This window comes from Hippocampus guttulatus, chromosome 14, assembly GCF_054856545.1.
Source record: "Hippocampus guttulatus isolate MCC_2025c chromosome 14, RoL_Hgut_1.0, whole genome shotgun sequence".
NCBI classification, from domain to species: Eukaryota; Metazoa; Chordata; class Actinopteri; order Syngnathiformes; family Syngnathidae; genus Hippocampus; species Hippocampus guttulatus.
Window position 1 is genome coordinate 2,600,834 of NC_141274.1, and position 19,956 is coordinate 2,620,789.

The window sequence follows — 19,956 nt, forward strand, 5'->3', positions numbered from 1 at the left end:
GATAACAAAGAATCCTCCATATTGTAATGATGAACGATCACATCATGAGATGCTGCGATTTCCAACAGTTTCTCAAAACGACACCATCTGGGGGTTCCCCCCCCCCCCCACCAGCTCATCAAAGACTATTACTAACTATTTGTTCCCCCCACTGAGTGGAAAGTCATTGACAAGTCGCTTCAAATTGCTGCAAAAGACATTTATGATCTCTGCCCAATGGGCTAATGAGACAGATTACGTTCTGCTCCAGACATTGCATTTGGCTTTACACTTCATACACCACCACAAAGGATCGGAACTAAAACAGTCGTGTGACTGGACTTTCAGCCTTACATGAAGGGGGTTCACAAACACATGTCATGAACCTTTTAGAAATTGGAACTATTTTATAAGGGAAACATCCAAAACCATCCATTTGGTTTTTCTATCGCTCTCGCCCTCAATGTTGTCGCAGTTGCTAAACCATCATTTTTTAAATAACTGGATAAAAATTCTTTGAAAAGTAGTCCACAACATACAATTGACAAATAGTACATTCCTTTTTAAACTGCATCATAACATCTGTCTGCTGAATTTTCGGAATCCTGCTCCTGATTCCATTTTGGAGCCTTGGAGCAATATTTGGCCTTCTTTGTAGCAGTGCGAGTTATGGAAATTTGCTATTCGGCTGTCAAATCCTTTGGAGGTGAACAAGATCGGGTGAGACGTAAGTGAAAGTGGAAAAATACAGCATCTTAGAATAAAATCCGCAGCAGGTGACCAAATTGGCGAAAGAACAATGAGCAGGTGAACACTGTATTATAAGGTCAGCATTATGGCTGGATTTACGCTGCCTGGTTCAACGGACACTATTCCATTGCTTTGCTAGGCAGTGGTGCGATTGAGAAATGCTTCTTGGCAGCGAAAAGACAGAAATGGAATCGGATATCATTAAATCGGAATCAGGCCTCTTCCAATTGAGGATTTAAAAAAAAATCCGAGACAGTTAGAATATCTGGCAATATGACTGTATCTTAACTCATTCACTACCAGCCAATTCTGGACCAAGTCTGAAAAGACGTATAAAAACGTCTTTGGGAGTGAATGAGTTAAAAGGGAACGTAAAGCAAACGTTTTCTTTGCAAGAACACGTTCTGTTTCCCCACTAGTCCACACACAGTACTCGGAGTAATATTTTGTTTGTGGAATATAAATTAAACACACTAATCCATCCATTTTCATCCATGTCTGGAAGGCTGCCATTTTGGCCTTATACCGCCCTCTACTGTCATCTGAAACTGACGTCAAACTGCCTTCGGGCTTGAATTGCAAACGTCACAGCTCACCTGATATCTGAGTTTGGTCGGCTTGACTCGTACTACTACGCAAAATTAATATTAATCACAATACCACTTTCAGACCCCAAAAATATTTACTCAAACCTCATAACGCACAAAACTTCACTAGCTCACTAGCTGGATTCTAATGCACAAAAAGAAAAAGTCATACATGGGTTCACAAAATGAGCATCGATGCTGCGCTACTTCTACTACGCGCTACTAACCACTGGACTACCGGGCCGCCCTACCTGTGAACTATTTTATAACTATTTTTTAATGACACGCTGACATCTCGCATGATGACTCAAACTAACAAGTGAGCTAATCAGATTCCAGCCAAAATACTTTTTTTTTTTTTTTTTAAATCAAATGATCCCTTTGCCTCATTTAGTCCTTTATGCATCAAAGTCTTTTTTGTCATTCAGAGTGTGAGAGTGTGTGTGTGTGTGTTTGGCTGTATGTCAAAGCCTTTAGCTTGCGTAACAGATAGAAAAGGCTTGGCATGGTGCGCCGCCAACAAAGACGGGGTCTAACCAAGCACGCCTTAATTACTCGAGTCCCCAAGCCAATTTAGCTTACAGCCGTCTTGACCAATTCCTTCGGGATGTGCGAGTTATTTGACATTGTTATGAATATGCTCATTTTAATTGTTTAGCTAGGCAATGGAATTGAATATACTGCATGCGTTCCATTAATCTGTCATAATTATATGCTGGCTAATGAGGGACAACGGCGTCTCCCTTCCGCGTAGCTACTGCAAATAAGCTAACACTGTCGGTCGTTCCCCATTGCTGGTCACGTGTGATCGTCAAGAGCGCTACTTTGGAGGTACCACTGACCATCCTTTCAACAGTATTCATAAACTGCCTTTATACAATTGTGCAACAGAAGCCATATTTCCATCAACAGGCATCATAAATTATGATCCTAAATGGCCAAGGTAAGCGGAGGCTTCACAAAGAAAATGACCTCGGTTCAAATTGAATATCGTCCTGCGGTTCTCTTAATTAAACGCACGTGGGCCGTATCAACAAACATTCAGCGACTAAACTGCACTTGAAACGCATGCAAATTAGGAGAATTGTGGCAAAATATCAATAATTAGTCGAGCGGGGGGCTCCCCCTGATATGCGTGATGCCTCGCAGCTTTCATAGCGAGACTGCCTTCATAATGATTTATGTGGTTTGTTAATGTTTACGTGCGCGATTTACATATCAATGTAAAATAAAGGCATATGCCTCGTGGCTTTACTTGTCTTTGCGAGTCCGACTTGCGTGCTAATTGTTCGTATGGAACAAGTTGTACAAGAATTAGGTCAAATGTAATGAGCTAAATAAACGTGGGGTTTTTTTCTCCATTTCAGTGACATTCTTGTTTTCCAAACAAAGCTCACATTTTTCATTGCCACTCAGACTATTGCGACATGTCCTCATTTAGTGGCTGTCCCTCTATTACAGTCGACACCATAGCCCAAACACCTCACAGTGTGGCATCTTGTGTCTAGCAACTATGTTGAAGTGAGAGGTGGAGCTTCATTCATTCAGCACTGTGTCTAGCAACTATATTGAATTGAGAGGAGATTCATTTATTCAGGCCAAAGTACTGTCTGAAGGCCTTTCCAAACTGCATTTGGTCAGCTTGGTATTTGCGGGTTGGGGGGGGGGGTGCAAGGACGACAGCGTCCCGGCGCAAGCTTGCTCATATTTGGAAGTGCTTGCATGGTAGACAACCAGGAAGTAACAAAGAGGCTTTTTTCTCGCTGGTTGGTCTGTTGCTGTTAGTACTCTGACATCACACAGACAGCCTTTCTCCGATTGGATGCACATGCTGACATCACCGCTGAATATTTCTTGCGTTGAGGGCACGACATCCCACCCTTGAGCTCTTGTAATTCATACACAATGAATGGGTTCGTCAACGGTATGCTGCGCATTGCTAAGTGCAACGTGAGAACTCAGACAAGTAAATCTACATTCAATTTATCATTTGTCCCAAAAGAAAAAGCTTTCTTCCACCTGCAGTTGAGCGAATAAACATCTGGTGCCACTACGGTCAGCTAACCTTGACGGCGGTGTTGTGTTGATACTTAATGGAGAGTGAAATTAAGGGAGTGTAACAAACTGTAAGGCAAACATTAACATACACGGAAGAGTAAAAGTCACCTCTAAGGGTCGTGACCGCACCGATTTTCCAGTGCAAGATCATACATAAGAAGCCTACTTCTGACATTTCAATGGATTTCCAGGCCCATTTTGATTTCTTCTTGGACAAATGACATGAAATTAGGGTGAATTTTTAGATAAGTACCAGCTCAAAAAGATGAGATTTCTTTATTTTCTTTCACAATGCGGCATTTTCGGGTTTATTAGCACCGTTATGTAAGGGCGGTGTTGCCACATATACCTTAAAAAAAGGACCTCAGTCATTTGACGAATAACTTAATTTTAAAGGACCCATGTTAGATTACATGTTATTATATTAAAGTCGCTATATTTTTGATTTTATGGATGTGGGTAAGTCCAAACATGTCCGAACATCCTCATCAAAGACAAATGGAGTAAAATCCAAAATACTCGGCCAATTGTTGTAATATTTTTGGAGCATCAAGTGGGCTTGCATTTACATGTCCACGTGAATTTTGCTGACAATCGATCACAGTTTTTGTACATTAAGTCATGTTACTGTTTATTCTGCAGGAGGCAATATGAAGAGAGCATGCTCCCAACCTCAATCAAATCAAATACATTGCGGCTTTTGTTCTCGTACTTTCAGACTCTGATTAGGATATGCATAAACATGTGCACATAAATTTTGGTGACGATCAACCATGGTTTTTGTACATAAGTGACGTAATGTTTGTTTCTCTACGAGGTAACTCGAAGAAGCAAACTTACCACCTGAACAGAGTAAAAAAATCTGAAGACTTTTACTTACATGATTGACAGGCATGGCAAGATTGATAGATGGATGGGTCTGGGTCAGAAGGGGAGCCGACGTAAAAACTGTAGCAAACAAATCATGCAATTGATTCGCTGTTGCAATCCCTTATCTAGGGTATCACTTTCACTGCACACGGTCGACAGACACACATCTATATTCAGACCAAGTGCAATTAAGAGCGCTCAATGAATGGAAAATGCACGTTTCTGGAATAAGGTAGGATGGCCCTAGGTAGACCCACATTTCTCACATCGTTCTTAAAAATGAGAATTTATTAACGAGTCGTGTGCATTACTCTTATATTCGTTATCTAAAACACCCCATCCTTGTGGCGTTACTCAAAAATGTGTGTGCACTATCAAGCTGCCCTTTCAGCTGTCACTGCTGGGACGTTCAAATACCTCGGAATTTTGAGGATCCAGAGTTGTCTGACCAAAACAAACGCTAATTCAGCCACATCGGTGTAAAGGCAATGTCATTTTAACATCATGTTGCACCGTGTATGTGACTGAGCGATGTAAACACTCATACATTATTTTAGGCTTCTGAAATAGCTTCGAGACGTATCAAAGATTGTGCATACTGACGCATGTCATCGATGCATGTAAAAAAACACGCCTTAGGTTTTTAAATGAGAACGTTTACTTAGCGTCAAAGACCAGCGAGTGTTTAGATGAGCTCATTTCTCTACGAAATCAAAGCGTTTCGGACACATGTCTGCACGAAAAGGTGGTCGTGATTGCCGACACAAAGATGATTTCATATGCTAACGTCACCACACATACGGCCTTTAGCACATCAGGCTAGCGAATTAAAATAGTCGCTTTCCCTTTAAAATCGCGTTATAGCATCATTTTTGGAAATAAAAAACTTTTGAGGGACAAACGAATTGAAATATATATATATATATTTAGCATCAACACACCTGCAAGTAGAGCATAGGAGAGTGCTGTAAGTATGACTAATTCAATGACAATCTGGAACTTTATCACACTAAAATACCACATAAATATCTACGCAGAACACCCTCGATACAAGGCGCAAAATTACTAGCATACGTTTAGTAGTCATATATAAAGCCCGGGTTAATGATTTCTAACTCGACTCAACTTTATCAGTTCATTAGTTGCCATTTTCAACATTGGATTCCAACTTTCAAAAATCACAAGAACGCACCAGAGGTTGCGGTTCAAATGATTCATTTATCGAGAAAAATTATGCAAGTCCACATAACATGAGGAAATAATCGCACTTCCTAGAATAAAAACATTGCTACCAAATGTTAAAATGTATTGCGCACAAAAATTCAATAAATTGTGTTTCAATAATTGTTTAAAAACAAACAGTTCAATGCCATTAAGCACAATGTATTTTACTTTTAAAAAATTAAATACGTACTTTGACAGTGATTCTTTTGCTTATCACTAGAGGGACACCATGCACCGCTAGTTGTACCCATGTAACCTGTGGTGTCCGACTGCGTTGCATTTAAGAATATCGGTGACACAGCAGGATTTCTTGTCTTCCGTCAAATCGTCTCAATCACAAAGACTGACGAAAACAACAGAAAACAATGTCCTCCTTGTCATGTGTTGTTTTGTGTTATTTTGTCATTTTTTTTGGTTAACTTTTCTTTTGATGGCGGGGCGGACACCCGCAGCGGCTCCTCTTGTTTTGTGTTGAGAGGGAAGAAATTTCATCTGTGCTGTATGTTTCACATACAGTACATTTGACAATAAAGTTTAATCCAATCCAATCATTTATATTGATACAATCTAACCCTCCCCATGGACTTCATGAGAAAAAGGGCACACAGACACAATATACCTGACGAAAACAGCAGAATACAATGTCACAATACAAACACTTGCATTGTTTTTCATCAGGAGAAATTCAACATACTACAGTATTTTCATACAGCAAACAAACCAGGTACTTGGGTTTTATGGAGAGGATTTATTTGGTGTCGCTGATGGTCTGCCACTGTGCTGCCCATACATTTACAGTATATATAAATATTGGTGCGTGTGTGTGTGTGTGTGTGTGTGCGTGTGTGTGTGTGTGTGTGTGTGTGCGTGTGTGTGTGTGTGTGCTGCTTAAGGGCTGGACAGCACACAACCCTCCTCACATGACGATGAGCCTGTTTGACTCAACTTATGGTCACGCAGTGTTAATTATTGCACAGCGAGTAAAAATCCCTGACTCCTCCCAACTTGTGCAGGCATTATAACTCCCAAGAGGTGATGCCAGGCGTGCAATCCCAGGGTACCATTGCCGGATCACGTTCGAATGACAGAGCGGCCATCAGCTCCGCACAACCAGCTGCTGCTATGTAAGTACCGCATGACAGTTTATTACTGCATTTGGCTGTCTTATGAAACGACAGCATATTGTCCAACTACTTTTACAAATAGCGTCGACAAAAATTATTGATGTGTTGTATGGTACAAAATGTTATGATCCAGCGTTGATTCGCAAGGGTAAAATATCAATTGTTGCCCTGATGACATAACCAAAAAAGCACAACACCTTAAAGCGTTCGTAAATAGAACAGCTGAAGGCATTCAAAGGCCAAGCAAAAGAGAAAAAGTAGTTTACTGTATTTAATAAAGCAAAAGTTTTAAAGACATTTACAGCAAAGTAAAGAAGAAAAAAGTCGCCTTCGAAAATGAAAGGCCTGTATCGTAAAAATGATTTATAAAATGCATGGTTTTTTTTTGCAGTTTCTAATTTGTAAGAGAGACTCGTTTAACAGAGACTGCCATCATTAACACTGCCTCTTAGTGGAGGAGGGTGGGCCTTTTCACGCGTGAATGTTCAAACTTGAAAATAAATGCGCATCGCAGATGGATTTGTGTGAATAATTTTGAGACAAATCTCTCCTCATACAAAAAAAAAAAAAGCAATTTGCAATACTTGAGACTGCTAATTAATTTGTAAAAATAACACAAGTGCGTGGACTGAAGAAAGTGTCGGGCCGAAGACCAGTGAACTGTGCAAATCAATGAATGGACCAAAAATGTGCCAGCATTGCACAGGCAGTTTTGAAAATGCCAACAAAAATGATCATGACACATCATTGTCTATTCAGCAATACCATTTTGGAGCTTCTGAATGATAAAGGCTGACACAAGAAGGCGTCATGCCACATCAACGGAGCTAGCCCTCGTTTGCACCTGCTTTTCAGACACGCCATTTCTAAAAACGCAAACTCAAAGGACAGTTAAAATGATCAAGAGATTAAAAAATGTGTGATCACCGCTATAGATGTTACTCAAAAATAAATTGATTATTGCTTGTAAGAAAATGCATAATTTGCACAATTTAATACGGCATGCCTACGGCATTGTTGCTGCAAAACCCGCAAAAGTTTCTTCTCCTTTTTTTTCCTTGCAAATTTCTGTTTTTGTCTCAAGGAAATGACTCGCAACTCCCCCGTCGACTATTTACTAGTCGGCCTAATGTAGGCTTAAATTATGACAACTGGGAAGATGAGGCACACCGTCTCTACTTAAGGAAGCCAAAGCTCAAAGTTTAAATTTAAAAAAAGTGAACACCGATGAGGACAAAATAACGATTTTCACTCATGGAGACAGCATTTTATACACTTGTAAATTAGTGTGCAGATCAGTGTAAATTTGTGTGGCGCGTGCAACATTCTTCATTCTGTTTGCCACAGGAGCAAAATGACGGGAGTGGAACATTTAAAGACCAAGGATTTCTGGAGGGCCGTAGGTGCAGAATTCCTGGCCATGCTCCTGTTTGTGTTTCTCGGTGTGGGCTCCACCATCAATTGGTCAGCATTGACCAAAAGTACGACAAGTACGCCAACACCTGACCCCAAGGTCCTCATTTCGCTGTGCTTTGGCTTATCCATTGCCACCTTGGTGCAATGCTTTGGCCACATTAGTGGCGGACACATCAATCCGGCTGTCACGGCGGCCATGCTCGTGACCAAGAAAGTGACCATCGTGAAGGCGCTGTTCTACTTGGTGGCCCAGTTAGTGGGCGCAATGGCAGGTTCCGGGATCGTACGCCTCGTCACACCCTCCAACCTCACGGATAATATGGGCATCTCTGCGGTGAGCACTCTGGATTTGACATACTTTGTCTTTCCTTAAAAAAATAATAATCAAAAAATAATAATCTTTGTGTTTGCTCAGGTGAATGCAGAGGTGGGGGTGGGAAAGGGCTTGCTGGTGGAGCTGCTCTTAACGTTCCAGCTGGTCTTCACCATTTTTGCCACATGCGACTCCAAACGCACTGACCTCGGCGGATCGGCTTCCTTGGCCATTGGGCTGTCCGTAACGATTGGTCACCTATTTGGGGTGAGTACACCATGAAGAAATTTGGTGTAAAATGACGGTAAATTACTGGCAGCAGGGACACCGGTATTTTGCTGTTGCTTTACACGGCAATGTATTTTCACAGTCAACAGTGGATAACAGTGGCCGGTGTGCTAATTTTACACATCTACTATGTAGCCACAACATCACATGCATGACTTGGACAGAGCAGGATTCGAACAGCGGACCCATCAATTACCGGACGCTCTCCCTCCTGAACCATGGCCGCCTTGTATTTTGAATTCTATCACGAACACATCTAGCAACATTCATGCACCACTATTGGCCTGTCTGTGCCAAATGAAAAGCTTGAAGGTTCAAGTGAACCTCCGACGGTCCATTTTGAGGTCTTGATGGGGAAACAGATCAATATTGTATTCATGAATGTCTAGTGTTCCCATCCTTATGTCTAGGCAGTCTTGTGTATTCGCCAAAATGACATCCGACACCCCCATGGTTAATTTTGATGCATGGCAATTAATAAAGAAGTGGAATGGATTTTCTGTGAAGCGGTGGAGATAAGAATGCGGTGCCTATCTCCACCACTTCACAGAAAATGCTGTGTTATACTGATTAGTTTGTTGTTCTTAACCAAGCCCTAATGGTTAATTTACATATGGGGATGACGATTATTTGTTAATTTTTTTTTTTTTTTTACAATAACAAAAAGATTCTGTTCTAATCTTTAATTGATGACTAAAATAATTGTGAGTTGCAGCCCGAAGAGACAAGGTAGGTTCTCAGTGAGTTGAGCGTTCTCGGTGAGCTCCAGTCACTTGGAGATGATTTCAAGGTGTACCCTGGCAAGTTTCTCCATTTCTCGTCATTGCAGCCTACATCAACGCTAAAGTCTTGCACTTTTCACTCTGCAATCACTCCGCCATCATCATTTGTCTTGGCGACGGCGTGTTAGGGCGGCGCTGCGCCCGTATTTCTGACCAGGCGAATGCCCCGCCCCCCGCGAAACGGTATTCCATCGATTTGCTGGCTCTCGTCTGCTCCCCAGCGAATGCGCGGCTCTGTACAAACCCGCTTCTTCCTCAAAAGTCGCTTTTTATGGTTTAATAAAAGTGGCACTCTTCAATCCAGAGGTGTGGTCAGGGTAGGCAAGTGAAGCTGCGCCGCCCCCTGCTGGCCGTTCTCTGCGTGTGAAGAGTTTAAAAAAACAACAACTTTGCTCAGGAAGATTCTTGGGTATCATCACTGGGAAAACAAACAGTTGGCTTGTAGAGGACCTAACTTTGGGAACAACTTAACTCAAAGAACGAACCGCCTCGATGGGACTGACTGATTAAGACCGCCGGGGGCCCGGATGGCACTTCGTGACCCGGGTAGTAGTCAATGGTGGGAACTCCTGCCATTTACGTGCATGTTCCACAGAGCCAAGGGCCGCTATGTACATTTTCTCAGACCACAGTGTCTGATCATGAATGCAATATTGATCTGCCCTTCCATGATGTTCACAAATAGTCACTCTCACAACACGAAACGATGTGACACTGCGCTTCTGTGTGCTGATTCACACCCACGTGCCCATCTTTAGTCGTAGTGATCATCGCATGGCAACCTGCCGCTGGGAGCTTGCCGAAACCCTCCTCGAGTGCCCCCTATCCAGCACGCTTCAGATGTCTCCCTCCGGCAACACACCTGATTCAAAAGATCAGCTCATCAGCAAGCTCTTGAGAAGCCGATCATTTGAATCAGTTGTGTTGGAGCAGGGAGACACCTACTGATTTCCTCAAATGAATTTTCCTCGCTGTGTTGTAACGTTCCGCGTTATTGTGATGATTCATTTTTGGCTTCTATATCTTTGCAGATTCCATACACAGGAGCCAGCATGAACCCTGCTCGTTCCTTCGGCCCAGCAGTGGTCATGGCGAATTTTAAGGATCACTGGGTAAGAAAGTTTGATGATGTTCTTGAGTTTGAAACATTCCCTTTCGACTTATACCACCTTGGTAGCTCTTGGTTTAAATGGCGTGTGTGATTGTATCGTCATATCCGGCTCATGAATGAGATTACCCTTCACAAAGTTTGCTAGACCATTCATTTACTTTTGTCCACCTGCTAGAATCCCTCGAAAAAGTATAGAGGCCCCTAATAATAATCGGGCCTAATTTGAGGTTAAAAAAAAAAAAAAAAAGATCCTGAGTGATTTCTCACCCATCTGCATGTAGTTGAGTTTGGCCGATTCACGGACTCCAGCCTATTAAGTAGCGACTCAATCTATTTACCAGGGACAAAATGTTAACTTTCTTGTCAATTAGACTTTGCCTCTGACAGGTTGGTGTTGGTATGGGAACAAACAGCTTTTGTGGATGTGGTGTGCTTTCTTGGTTTTCATTTTTCATGCGTGGGGGACTCATGATTTAAAAAAGAAAATGGTTAAGATGTTGCAAATGGGTGTGTTTTGTACCCCTCTCTAGGTTTACTGGCTGGGGCCCATGCTGGGTGGTGTGCTCGCGGCTCTCCTGTATGATTTCCTCTTCTGCCCGGCCTGTGGCAAGCCAAGTCCAGGACAGGTGATTCCTAAGGACCAAACAGTTAACTACAAGGAGGTGGACAAGGACGGGCCAGGCTCCATGCAGCCGGTCAAAAGAAAGAAGAGGACCGATCGGAAAGACCCGCCGCCAACGAGAGAAGTGCTGTCCACTGTATGACGAGCAGATTCGGAATGAGAACGGAGAGTAAGCTACAAGACAGAATGACAAGAGTTTTTGGCTTTCATCTTGAGTCCCCCAACCCTACACCTCCCATGCCTTCAGATAATTCATCCTTGAATGCGTTTTCAGCCTAAGAGGGTTTGTGCACTGAACAATTTGGATGACAAGTTGCCATATAGCTTTGCTAGCAGCAGGAAGACGCCTGCAGTCCAAGTGGTGTTTTATGGTCCACCCAATTTACGTAGGATCTTCATTAGGGAACGGTGAACGAGTCAGCAGGAAAATTGGGCCTTGTTATTTTGGGATTAGTGTCACATTTACTCCTGGTTAAGCGTATTACGACACAACTAATGTACGGTAAGGTGGCCTACTCTTCTCTCTAATCAGTAGGGTTTGCACGATTCCAATCTATTTAAATAACATTTACTGTACAGTTGAACCCCGCTAATCACAGCGAATTGACCGAAACCTAAACCAGCCTACAAATAGCCTATTGTTGATGCCCATTGAAATTCATTGGATTAAAAAAAAAAAAGCATAAAAACCCAAAAACAAATCTCCCCAAAAAGCTGAAAAACATTCAATACACGGAAAATGGAGGGAATCGACACTAAATCTAAAAAAAAAAAAAATGGTCTTAACAAAGGGTGAAAAAAAAATCAGGCGGGACGTCCGCCTGACAGTGCAGAGGTGCAGGATTCGATACTGGCTCCGGCCTCCCTGTGTGGAGTTTGCATGTTCTCCCCGTGCCCGCGTCCCCCGGTACTTCCGTTTCCTCCCACATTCCAAAAATATGCAGGGCAAGTTAATGGAACTCTCTAAATTGTCCATAGTTGTGTGTGAATGAGAATGCCTGTTCATTTCTGTGTGCCCTGCGATTGGCTGGCAACCAGTTCAGGGTGTCCCCCGCCTGCTGCCCGAAGACAGCTGGGTTAGGCTCCAGCACGCCTGTGAACACCATGAGGATAAGTGAATTAGAAAATGGATGGATGGATGGATGGATGAAAAAAAAATCAAGAAAACGGACTGCATAAACTGAGAAACTTTAGGTTATTAAACGATGGCAGCACATAACCTAGCTGGAGTGAACAAGATTGTGTTTGTTATAATGTCTTGTTTTGCAGAGACGATCAGTGATGTCACTGATCAATCATGTGAATTAAGACATTACATTCGATCACCGATTTTGCATAAGATGCAAAATATCTGATGATCTGATCCAGTCGATCAGATCTGTGTAAAGTCTGATTTTCAGTGCATAGCTGTATGCTCTCTTGTGAAAAAATGTCTATTTTTTTTAATTTACACTGTGAAATAATTGTACTTCATACTCCAGGAGAATATATGGTTATTATAAATTTCATGCACCGGTTTACCTGTTTTATTACATCATCGAATAAAAGATGGATGACTCGATTGTTTAGCTTTTTATTTGAACTCAACTGTGTATCATCTGGTCTGGAAATTGGTGCTGTGAATTTTATGTAATGCGATAATAAAGTTTTACCAAAATATGGACTGTACATAACTATCGACTCAACACATCAGAGACGAATGACACTACAAATTTTTGTATCTTTTAGCTTTTGACGATCTGCTACCAAAAATCTTATTTTGTGGGCTGGGGATATGGGCGGCATTTCACACATTTTGTGGAAGCAGGTACAGCACTGGAGCACACCCCTAACACAATTTTCAAAAAAAAAAACATCCAGCTGCAAGTCACTTATCCTTGGATGACTTATGCTTGAGTAATTTCTTTTTAAGTGAAAATTCCGTATGAACTAATTCCATTGTGATTTGTTGCTCATCGTCACTCCCATGTGCATGACACAAATTGATGAGAATTACCCCCCCCCACCCCCAAATACACGCCCACACACACACTCGCGCGCGCACGCACAATCAGAATGCGACAACAGCATCACATCGTGGTCTCTTGTGTAAAATAAAGGCTCACCTCAAGTGTTTCTCCAGGGGAGGGCGTCCATGAGCCTTCAATGTGCACATTCCATTGCGCACTTGGAAATACTGTACAACTCAACACATGCGCAGCTATACCTGTGACTGATACGGCCCATCTAACTATTTTGCAGTTGTTGTCTCCAATATGTACCTAAGTTACGCTATAGGCCTCCCTAATCTCCTTATGACCAATTCATATAAACTCGATTGATATAAGCTTGATCCCTATGTGTGTGTGTGTGCGTGCGCGTGTGTGTGTGTGCGTGCGCGTGTGTGTGTGTGTGTGTGTGTGTGTGTATATATACCTGTATATATATATATATATATATATATATATATATATATATATGGGCGGCCCGGTATTCCAGTGGTTAGCACGTCGGCTTCACAGTGCAGAGGTACCGGGTTCAATTCCAGCTCCGGCCTCCCTGTGTGGAGTTTGCATGTTCTCCCCGGGCCTGCGTGGGTTTTCTCCGGGTGCTCCGGTTTCCTCCCACGTTCCAAAAACATGCATGGCAGGCTGTTTGAACACTCTAAATTGTCCGTAGGTGTGAGTGTGTGCGTGCATGGTTGTTCGTCTCTGTGTGCCCTGCGATTGGCTGGCAACTGGTTCAGGGTGTCCCCCGCCTACTGCCCGAAGACAGCTGGGATAGGCTCCAGCACCCCCCGCGACCCTAGTGAGGATTAAGCGGTTCGGAAAATGGATGGATGGATATATATATATATATATATATATATAGAGAGAGAGAGAGAGAGAGAGAGAGAGAGAGAGAGAGAGAGAGAGGTTATGGATCATTGTCCTGCTGCGGAACAACACAAGTACACGCGAGCTCGAGGTCCAGAACTGATGGCCAAATATTGTCCTTCAGAATTTTATGGTAAAAAGCAGAATTCATGGTTCCATCAATCAAAGCAAGCCCGTCCAGGTCCTGAAACAGTAAAGCATGTCCAGACTATTGTACTACCACTCCTGTGTTTGACTGTTGGTAAAATGCTCTTCTTAAAAGTTATGTTCTTAAGAAGATACAAATAAAGATGCTTAACGTGTGGTGGCTTCACACACACCGCACTCATTTGCAGTCCACATGCAGAGGGGTAAACATCTCCTTTTTTAACAGATTTTTTCTTCCACTTTAAGCTAACAAACATATAGTTTGTTCACGCATCCATCGAGTACAAACTGACTTCTTCACACTTGACAATTTGCATTTGTAATTTCTATCCCCAGCGTGGTGCAGAAAGGGTAAAAGATAAAACACACACCTTAAAGATCATTAGCAATTAATATTTGGGGATTCGTGGAGGAAAAACTGCGTTAAACACTCATTCAATAATTCATACTATAAACAAGAAAGTCTCCCACTTCCTTAATAATTTAGACGTAAGCTAATGTTGATTTATTCAGGAAGGTTTGTGCCACGAGCGCTGCCTGGAGTGCCCACATTTGAATTAAAGTAGGACAGTAGCAGGCGAGTCTGTAATAACATTTGTATAATTTTATTATTGCTCGCGGCCCAGTTCATTTCCTCCTCCAGTAGTTGCGTGAAATTGTTTGATTCTGCAAAGTGCCTTGAGTGTGGCGCTCCGGGCTAGCAGGGAGATGCAGGAACAGGAAGGCTTGGTGACACTCCGTTCTGATGCTGTCACACGCGTACACGCGCACTCACGCAGATAAATAACGTTTGCCATTGCCAGGCTTTGCTACACCAGCTCACTTAATAATTCACGCTGCCTTGAGAATATGATTGATTTTCCCACTCACCCTGTCACTCATGATGAATATTTGAGGGAAAGCATTCGAGAGGGTGTGCAGGTGTAATAATAAGTCATTCATTACACCATCACATCACATACGTTGGAGCGTTTGTCAATATGGTTCTGCAGAGCAAGGCATGCTTGGTATGCAAAGACATGGAACGCCCAACATGGCAAAACCAACAATCACACGATTCCAACTACGAGGACCTCACTGAGAAGAAATGCAGTTGTATCTTGGAGGGTGAAAAGTGTTGGATTTCCAAGATAAAAACTTTGAGATTCTTGAGGTTTAAAGCTGGTGATTTGAATTTGTAATTTTACTGGAGGGAAGGGATAGAATTTGGAGGATACACATTTTAGACAGTCAAGTCGTAGTATTAGATGAAATTCAAAATCATGGGGGTTTTTTTCACATCTTTGAGAAGGTTTTATTGGGTTTGCCGGATAATTTGGGTTGGCAATGAGCACTGTGCCCTTTTTCTAACACATTTTTATTCATTAGTCATAAAAAAAAAATCAAATAAATAAATATATGAGAATATTGGTATTCAAAATGATTCAATATGTGAATGTGTAATATGTAAAAAAGATTTACTTTGATTTGTTTTATGTTCTCCTCAAGTTGCTTTGCAAATAAGCAGTTTTCCTCTGGTATGTATACATCTGTCGTCTTGTAATTTGGTTGCTCCATTAAAATTTTATATCGATGTATGTGGCGTGCGAAACCATTCAGGGACAGTTCAATTTGAAAGTGGAACGATTCGATTCTGTTCGACTCGGTGGGATTCCGATTGGATTCAACATGATACGCCTCAGTTTGACAGACTAAGACGCGATGACTTTTTGGGTTGTCATGTTACGTACATTGAATGAACTTGTCAGTATTGTAGATATATCTCGCCAATGAACGACGATTCGAGACGTACCTCGATATATCTCAAACTGGAACGATTCGGTCCGGTTCGATTAGATATTAAAATTTCAATGAAAGTACTATTTTCCGTTTAAAACTGTTTTTTTGTAACACCCTTAATGGACACAGATTGATATATGAAAAAACAGGATATTTCAAACGTCCATCCCAAAGGTAAACAAATAAGTTAACTCTTTAGTAAATGCGCCAGGAAACCCAATGTGACTGACTACCCAATGACAGTTGAGGAGTGATTGACATTAAATTTGGGCAGCTGTACCTGCAGGCTGTCTCCTTTATAACTAATATACATGGAAATAGTCCCGAGAATCAGATCTTGGTCACTTGTGCCTGTAGTATAAATCCAAACTGTGTTTATGGTGCACAAGAGTGATTGCTACACAAACAATGCCATCTGGTAGCACACACCTGAGACCTCATTGTTTTTGACACAGGAAGGGAGGTCTACGATTGCTGATTGGTTTCCTCGGGGCTTCCAACCTCGCACCCCGCTCCGCGTTCATTCCTCCCGCAATTCATGCAGAGCAGCGCAAAGTGCAGTTTGATGAAACACATTTGTTTGACTTAACTCTTGCCTCGCCGTCGCGCCCCGCATCTCGGAGGCCTCTCGCCGGCCCGACAGCAATGGGGCTAATGAGAGGATGCATGTACAAGCGTGCCACTTGACCGCGGGACTTGTGTTCCATTTGGGTTTTTGGTCTGCGTTATTAGGGAAATCTTTATTATTGTTGTTGCCCTCAAGTGGGGAGCGTATATAACAGGATTACATTTTATTGGAGCCTCCCAGCGAGCAGCCGCCTCCTCCTGTCTTTCTTCCCCCTCACTGTCACCGACTTCTCTGTCCACTGTCCAGGTCGAAGAGACTGTCCACCTCTGAGTAAACATACTCGCTTCTTATTGACCTTCTAATGTTTCAGGAAGTGGGTGTGGAGGTCATATTCATTTGAGCTGACATCATGAATAATACTGCCGTCCATCCAATTGTAAAACAAAGTGAACCGCTGTATGTCACAACTTAAAACGGGGGTCGACAACCCAAAATGTTGAAAGGGCCATATAGGACAAAAAAAACAAATATGTCTGGAGCCGCAAAAAAAATAAAAAATAAAAGCCTTCTATAAAACTTACAATGAAAGAAACACATGCTGTATGTATGTAGGAGACTGGACTGTCGCGGAATTGTTTATGTTATTCATTCCTTTGTTGTGTGTTCGCAAACGTCCCCATAGAATTTATTTAGTAATTTCCTCGCTTGATTTTTTTGTTTTGGTGCATTATTTTCGCTTTTCTTAGTGTCAGCGAAGTGATCATTAATTTCCGTTTTTCTGAGGCTGTCTTTGAACGCCTCTCGAGTCGAACGAGAAGAGCGAAGGCACGGAGTCGGAAGCAGACGGGTTTCTCTTTGTCGAGACTGTTAAAAGCATAAATAAAGTGTACGTTTTAAAAAAACCAACACCACAGCTCTCCTTTTTCGGAGCTGCAACATATATCTATATCTATTTGAGCTATATTAGCCCACTATCAAAATCGTTTTCCATTTTCAAACATTTTTTTATAAAGCTCCAGGGAGCCACTAGATGTCGCTAAAGAGCCGCATGCGGCTCTGGAGCCGAATGTTGCCGACCTCCGACTTAAAAGAACCAGGACTGGGCCTGTTGCACACACACCCACACACACAATCGTTTGCATGAACAAAGACACAGCAAGTGTCCCCAGGTTGTTTACCTGCCAAATGAATGGCTTTACACAAAGTGCACCTCCATTGTTTATTTTAGGCCCAGCTAAAGTGGAGTATGCACATGCGGATAATCAGGCTGATTCCGACCCCGGTTTCCAGCCTTCCCATTCTCCTGATTATCGGATGTCCATAAAAGATGAGCCTGTGCCTGTACTTCGCAATCTTTGAAAAGTCAAGGCACAAATTTTGGTACTTAGTTCTTTTCTTGAAAGCATTGAGTATAATTCAAACATAAAGCCGCAATAATTTTTGGATCAACTTTTTTTTTTAATTACGAAGGAGCAGTAAGAAGAATATAATTCTCTTGTATTGTATATAGGTTGTCACTTTACCATCATCTAGACCAGTGATTACATCAACATAGAAGAAAATGTTACTGAGTAATTTATCACTTGTACCCTCAGCCTGTCACTATATGTTGCTGACATAGTGAGATAAACAACAACTACATTATTTGTAGTAAATAGTTTTAAAAGAAAAGGACCATCTTCAGCCCCTTTTTTTTTTGCTTGAGCACTGTATGGTGGTAACCAGGATAAGTACCGTAAATATTCTCTTAGACAAAAAAATAAATAAGTCTTTCAGATGTTTATCGCAACTCTCAGTTTGAGTTTACAGTCAAACATAAAACAAAGACAACCACAAAGCTTAGCCTTTAGCCTGCTAGCTTAAGGCTAACATAGGAAATGACTGGCAGTGCTGTGGCCGTGATACTCCTTTTTAAGAAATGAATACAAACCATGGAGCAACACATGTAAACAGAAAATATAACTACTCAGACTCATATACCACATTCTTTATCCTCTGCCAGAATGACTATATAAATACCACTGGGGTTGTAGGCAGGACCTGCTCTGCTGCAATATGATTTCCTCCTGCATCCAGGCAGGAAAGTGTGCGTGACACAAGTATGAATTGACTTTTTTTCTGCTCCCAGGTGGTCAAGGTATGCACACCAGAAAGAGCAGCATTGAAGGATAACATGTTTAATTCTATTATCTCGTCACAATGTTTTCCATCTATCTATAGCATATTGAGAGAGAGAGAAGAGAGAGAGAGAGAAGAGAGAGAGAGAGGAAGAGAGAGAGAGAGAGACTGAGAGAGATGGTGATCCATAGATGGCACATAAGATGAGTGATAAGTAAAGTGATGGTCATCTCGCTGATGGCAGCAGGCCTAAAGAGAGATGACGCCATTTTTAATAATGGCGTTTGAACAGAGGAGAGGTCAGACTGGTGCATGATGGGGAATCCCCACAATAATTCAGGACAAGCCTGAGCTATGGGCTCTCTCCAAAACGTTTTAAGCCTGTGTTGAGCAATAGGGCATGGTTGTATTTTGAATGTCCAGGGCTTGTTCCTTTCTCATGTGAGTGTATTTATAATGAGATGATATCACTCTGGCTGCTTGGAGCGAGCTCACATCTGCAACCAATCTGAAAAACATGTTCGCGAAAGTAGCACGCAGCCGCTGTTCTCCGAGAGAAATCCCCTTCTTCCTTTTCTCCCACAGAAACATTACAGCTTTGGCTTTTGGTGATTTGGCATGAAGCTGCCGGGAAATCGTAATGCACGTCCGATGCATATTTTCAACGTTGACGTGCCAGGACCGCCGTTATGAATGAGCTCCATTTGGTTGGAAAATGGCAAACGTATGGGATTGTGGTGGCCTGCGGTCATGCTCTGCTCACAATGGTTTGTCAGACTAATGACATAAAAATGTGTGTATACATGTGCGTGCAGCCTCCACATTTGAACCTCTGCTGAATCATGTGCCAGCCACAAAGCTCGGGGGCAAATAACTTTTGAACAAAACTTTGAGCCTCCATTACATTGCCTGTGTGGGACATGAAGATTTGGCGTATTTTCTGGGCGGGACGGGCAAGGCTGGGCATAGCTGGCCAGGTGCTAAATAGCATCATATGCATGATCAGCAATGCCGAGACAGCTATTTCCAGCAAAAGACCCATATTGTGATCACGCAGAAGTGGCAAAAGTACAAAGTAGAAGCATTGTTCATGGTTCTGACAACATAATAGAGACGAAACTTTCAGTAGCACTGAAAGGATATACCTTTGAAATTGCATTCTCACTGATGAAATGTACATGTAGCACGTCACCCAGACTTAAATCGTATGCTAGGCACAGAGGCCTTTTCACGATTGAGAAAATGTAAAAAAACGCTGCGGCAAAATCAATGCATTCAAGTTCGGCGGGCTTAGCGATTGGTAATGTAAGATGGCTGTCAGTGACTTCACTCCTATCGACGTCAAGTAAGCGGCATTGTCAGTCC

At 42.2% G+C, this 19,956-nt stretch overlaps 1 protein-coding gene across 1 annotated transcript; it reads left to right on the forward strand.

The window, feature by feature from the left end:
* The first annotated feature begins 6,503 nt into the window (after positions 1-6,503).
* aqp4 (aquaporin 4) lies at positions 6,504-12,758 on the forward strand. Its single transcript, XM_086129623.1, has 5 exons — positions 6,504-6,592; positions 7,940-8,342; positions 8,424-8,588; positions 10,423-10,503; positions 11,033-12,758. Exons 1-5 carry the CDS (start codon positions 6,504-6,506, stop codon positions 11,264-11,266), a joined length of 972 nt encoding a protein of 323 aa, XP_085985749.1. The 3' UTR covers positions 11,267-12,758.
* Positions 12,759-19,956: the final 7,198 nt, after the last annotated feature.